The sequence below is a fragment of the Euphorbia lathyris genome, chromosome 4 (assembly GCF_963576675.1).
Source record: "Euphorbia lathyris chromosome 4, ddEupLath1.1, whole genome shotgun sequence".
Lineage (NCBI taxonomy): Eukaryota > Viridiplantae > Streptophyta > Magnoliopsida > Malpighiales > Euphorbiaceae > Euphorbia > Euphorbia lathyris.
Window position 1 is genome coordinate 7,980,364 of NC_088913.1, and position 4,775 is coordinate 7,985,138.

Genomic DNA, 4,775 nt, shown 5'->3' on the forward strand with positions numbered 1-4,775 from the left:
ACAACATAATTCTTGAACATTTTCATTTTGAGGTCATTAACCGTCATTTTAAGAAATTATGTAAAGTTGAGTGGCCACCAACGTTAAAAAGTATAAACTCTAATGCTCATACCTTAATTCATTGACCACAGTATTAAAATGGATAAAGTTCAGTAGCCATTGGTGTAATTTGCCCTTTATGTTTTTTTTTTAACTCCATTAATTATTTTGCCTTCTCCCCTTCATAAAAGAACAAAAAGAGACAAGCGTGAAACCCACTCTGTTTCAAAAACAATCACCTCTCCTCTTCTTCCTTTTCTCCCCAATCTAGATAGACAGAGAAACTCAAACCCAACCCCCAAACCCAAACCCCAAAAAAACAACAATGGAGTTTTCTCTCCTAGAATGAATTTTAACCCTCTTCCTCTTCTTCTCACAGAAGAAGATGGCCATCCATCAACCCCAACAATCCTCTAATTCCCTCCTACTAGACACCCTTTATTGCGAAGAAGAAGAAAATTGGGAAGAAAATGAAGTAACCCAAGTTGAAAAGTTCTCATCTTTTTTTCCCCCAAATTCCTTGCTAGAACAAGATTTATTTTGGGAAGATGGAGAACTTCTTTCCCTCTTCACTAAAGAACACAATGTGGGAACAAAATTACTTGATTCCTCTTCAATTTCTCGTCAAGAAGCTATTGATTGGATTCTAAAAGTCAATTCTTATTATGGGTTTTCAAATCTCACTTCCATTTTGGCTATAAATTATCTTGATAGGTTCTTAATTTGCCCTAAAAAAGATAATGATGATAACAAGCCATGGATGATTCAACTTCTTGCTGTTACTTGTCTTTCTTTAGCTGCAAAAATTGAAGAAACCCAAGTTCCTCTTCTGTTACACCTTCAAGTATGTCCAATAAAAATCTGATCTTTTGATTTTCTGATTTGGGGGTTTCTTCTGATTTGGGGGTTTTTTGATTTTTTTTTTTTTGTTTTTTGATTTGGGTTTTGGGTTTTCTGAAATGGGGTTTGTTGGATTTTTCAGGTGGAGGATACAAAATATGTTTTTGAGGCTAAAACTATTCAAAGAATGGAGCTTTTAGTGTTGTCTACACTTCAATGGAAGATGCACCCTGTAACTCCATTATCTTTTGTTGATCATATAATCCGACGGCTTGGATTGAAAACTAGTCTTCACTGGGAATTTCTTAGGAGATGTGAATCTCTTCTAATCACTCTAGTTTCCGGTAAAAATGCTACTTTCCCCGGATTCGTATCCGTTTCCATTACCGTTTCCTATTTAATTTTTCGGTTTCCGTTTCCGTGCAACTTAACATTTCTTAGGAGATGTGAATGTCTTCTAAAATTGACATTTTTTTGATATTTTTGAGACATTTTCGTAATGTTGTACGGAAACTCTTCTTTATTAGCGTTTTCGGGTTTCAGTTTCTGATGATTATGTTTGTGTTTGTGAAAGATTCAAGATCCACATGTTTTCTACCATCTGTATTGGCTACTGCCACAATGATGCACGTTATTGACCAAGTTGAGCCTTTTAATTCCATTGACTATCAAAATCAGCTTCTGGGTATTCTTAAAATAAACAAGGTAATAACTTCTATCTTACTATATTTTGGGGGATAAGGTTAAATTTTGGGGAAAAGACGATTTTGCCCTTACGCAATTTCATCCTTATTCGATTGTACTAAATTTACCATTTTTAAGGGTTTTTGTGGAAATTTTGCAGAAAAGATCGATTTTACTCTTACATAGTTTTTTTTACGTGTTTGAACTTGCTAATTTTACCATTTTAAAGGGTTTTTGTAGAAATTTTGCGGAGAACGATCGATTTTACCTTTACGTTAGTGATCTTACTAATTTTACTGTTTTTACGGATTTTTGTGGAAATTTATCAGTTTTTATTTTGTGAAATACTACTATTATAGCCACATTGTATTGTTTTCGCTGGAATCAAGGATTAATTTGATTTTGAAGTTGATCAGTAGAATCGTTGTAGTACAAAATCTTGTTTGAGTTTAATTTTGACATTCCAGATTAAATTAGTCCAAAATAACACGTGCTAGTAAGTAAGATATGCTAAATAACTACTAATTTGACACGTGTAATTTTAGACTGATTTTATCTAGATGCAAAGTTGAAGCGTTCAAATTAGAGAAATTCTGATCGGAGAATAACTGGTTTTAGACCACTTAAATGATGACACGTCAATAATTGTGATGATGTGTCATTATCTGAATGGTCCTGCACCATTCTAATTTTTTTTTTCAAATTAATATCCAAATTTAATTTTAAACTACATTGATCTTACTAGCAAATTTCAAAAGCCAAAAATGATCCTTTATCCGTTTTCTATCATACGATCTAATGTTGCTTTTCTAGAAAAAATACTGTTAAATATCCTACATTGTTAATCCTTACATATGTAACGTATCTTTTAAGGTGAATTAGACGCTTTTACACTTTTTAAAGGGATTTTACCTAAAAATTTAGTAATTCTCAGCGGATTATCATAATTCATTGATATTCAACCGTAGGGGTAAAATTGTATCATTTTATTTTATAATAGTGTCAAATATGACCTTGTTTTAATGTGGTAATTATTGGATTAAATGACTAAAACATCCTCATTGTTGTAACAGGAAAAGGTGAAGGATTGCTATGAGTTAATATGTGAGCTATTAAAAAGAAGAAGCAACGGAGGGTATTATGGTCATAAAAAGAGAAAATATGAAGCAATTCCAAGTAGTCCAAGTGGTGTCATTGATGCAATTTTCAGTAGTGACAATTCAAATGATTCTTGGCCAATTAGTACTTCTTCTTCAGTCTCTTCATCACCACAACAACAACAACCTCTTTTCAAGAAGAATAGAGGAGCTCATGACCAATGTGTATTCGTCGAGCAGTAGTAGTGTTCACGTGGACCCTAACGATCAGATAAATTTGATCATTTATCGTTAAATCTAGGTTTAGATTTAACAGTGAATGAATAATTAAATTCATTTGGTCATCTGGGTCAATGTGAATACTACTGATTTGCAGATACAAACATTGTTGGCATTGGCGGAAGTAACCCTCATTAAACCCCTAAATTCTCTCTTTAGAATCTATGCAGAACAGTAGTATCACATGGATTCTAATGATTAAATAAATCTAGTCGTTCATCGTTAAATCTGGACTTAGATCTAATATTGAATGATCAAATTCATTTGGTCATCTGGGTCTATATGAATACTACTAATTTGCGGATATTAGTGTTCATGTGGACTCTAATGACTAAATAAATCTGGTCATTCATCGTTAAATCTAGATTTAGATCTAACAGTGAATGATTAAATTTAGTCATCTGGATTTATGTGGATACTACTGATTTGCGGATGCAGACATCGTTAGCATTGGCAATCGAAGTAAATCGTCACTAAACCTCTAAATTCTCTCTCTAGAATCAACCTATCTATCTATCCATTTCTCTCTCTAGCTATCTAGCTAGCTATTTTCTTTATGATTTGTAGACTTTGAAATTGAAAGATTGTCACATCAATGGAAAATGTGTCATGGAGATAGGTGGCATTCTTAAAGGAAATTAAAGAAGAGGGAAGGAAGGAAGGTGAGAGTGAGTGAGAAGAGAGGAAAGAATCATCTACTCCTTATTTTTATGTCTTTTGGCAATGTTCCTTTTTTCATGTATAAGTCTCTCATTGTGAGAGAAATACTTTTGTTGAAAAGCAAAAAAAATATATATATTGACATATTAATATCATCATATATTCATAAAATAAATTCAACCCATATTTGGTCATCTTCTTAGCTCAATTATTCTTTGTGTCCTTTTGGTTCTTTTTGTAGGTTCTTCTTTTCTTTCTTTTACTCTAAAGAGTAGATATATGATTCTTTGGTTAAAATTGTAGATGATGATGATATTTTAGAAAAGAAAAAATAATAGAGGTTTACTATCAATGATCTTTTTTCAACTTTAAGAGTTTTTTGAGGATAAAATTGGAGGTTTTGAGCTATTTTAGAGGTTTTGAGTAATCAAACCTTTAATAGTGGTGTTTGATGAATAGAAGTTCGAAAGAGCTCATTGGATCCAAAAAACTAATTTTGAAAAAACTGGTTTTATGAGCTTTTTTCAAGTAGCTTAACATCAAATAAATGTTTTACCAAGTCTTTATTTATCATTTTACACAAACAGATATTAAAAATTAGTTAACAACTAATAGCTATTTGGCAAATATGACCAATGCCTCGTTAGTCGTTGAATTTGTTTAAAATGATTACTGGTCACTTTAATCTGTTTAAAATAATCTATGGATATATTGAATTTGTTTATAATAATCTACTTGTCTCTTAAATTTGTTTAAAGTGATTTATATTTCAATTTGTTTATATCATTTCTTACCCTACCATGTGGATTTAAGGACTTAATAATGTCACTAAAGGATAACGAGATACTTTGCAAGTTTAGGAAACCAATCGGGTTTGTAGAATCATATGGGTGAAAAGCTCCTATCTTTTAGTACGGTTTTTAGAATACTTTTATGCTAATTCTAATAAGTTAATGTCAATTTCATATGTTTTATTTCACTTTTGTCATTTATTAATTTATTATTCTCTTACTTAGCACTTTGTCACTTTTATGCTTTATTTGCGTCATTTTCAAGAAAATAATACCAAATTAACTGTTCATCTAAATTTTTCTTAATCTTTGAAGCTAATTGATTCACAAAATATCAAAATGAATTGATTTGGTATTTAGAGACTAACCAAGGGAAACTAGGAAG

At 31.5% G+C, this 4,775-nt stretch overlaps 1 protein-coding gene across 1 annotated transcript; it reads left to right on the forward strand.

Annotated features, from left to right (window-relative positions):
• The first annotated feature begins 240 nt into the window (after positions 1 to 240).
• Positions 241 to 3,783, forward strand: LOC136228004 (cyclin-D3-1). The gene is made up of 4 exons (XM_066016834.1): positions 241 to 883; positions 1,022 to 1,223; positions 1,454 to 1,584; positions 2,637 to 3,783. Exons 1-4 carry the CDS (start codon positions 425 to 427, stop codon positions 2,901 to 2,903), a joined length of 1,059 nt encoding a protein of 352 aa, XP_065872906.1. The 5' UTR covers positions 241 to 424; the 3' UTR covers positions 2,904 to 3,783.
• The last annotated feature ends 992 nt before the right edge of the window (positions 3,784 to 4,775 follow it).

Excerpts from the sequence above, each read along its gene's own strand:
- LOC136228004 (XM_066016834.1), top strand. The coding sequence starts at position 425 with ATGGCCATCCATCAACCCCAACAATCCTCTAATTCCCTCCTACTAGAC. Across the intron at positions 1,224-1,453 it reads TCTAATCACTCTAGTTTCCG|ATTCAAGATCCACATGTTTT; the intron begins GTAAAAATGCTA and ends TGTTTGTGAAAG. Across the intron at positions 1,585-2,636 it reads GTATTCTTAAAATAAACAAG|GAAAAGGTGAAGGATTGCTA; the intron begins GTAATAACTTCT and ends TTGTTGTAACAG.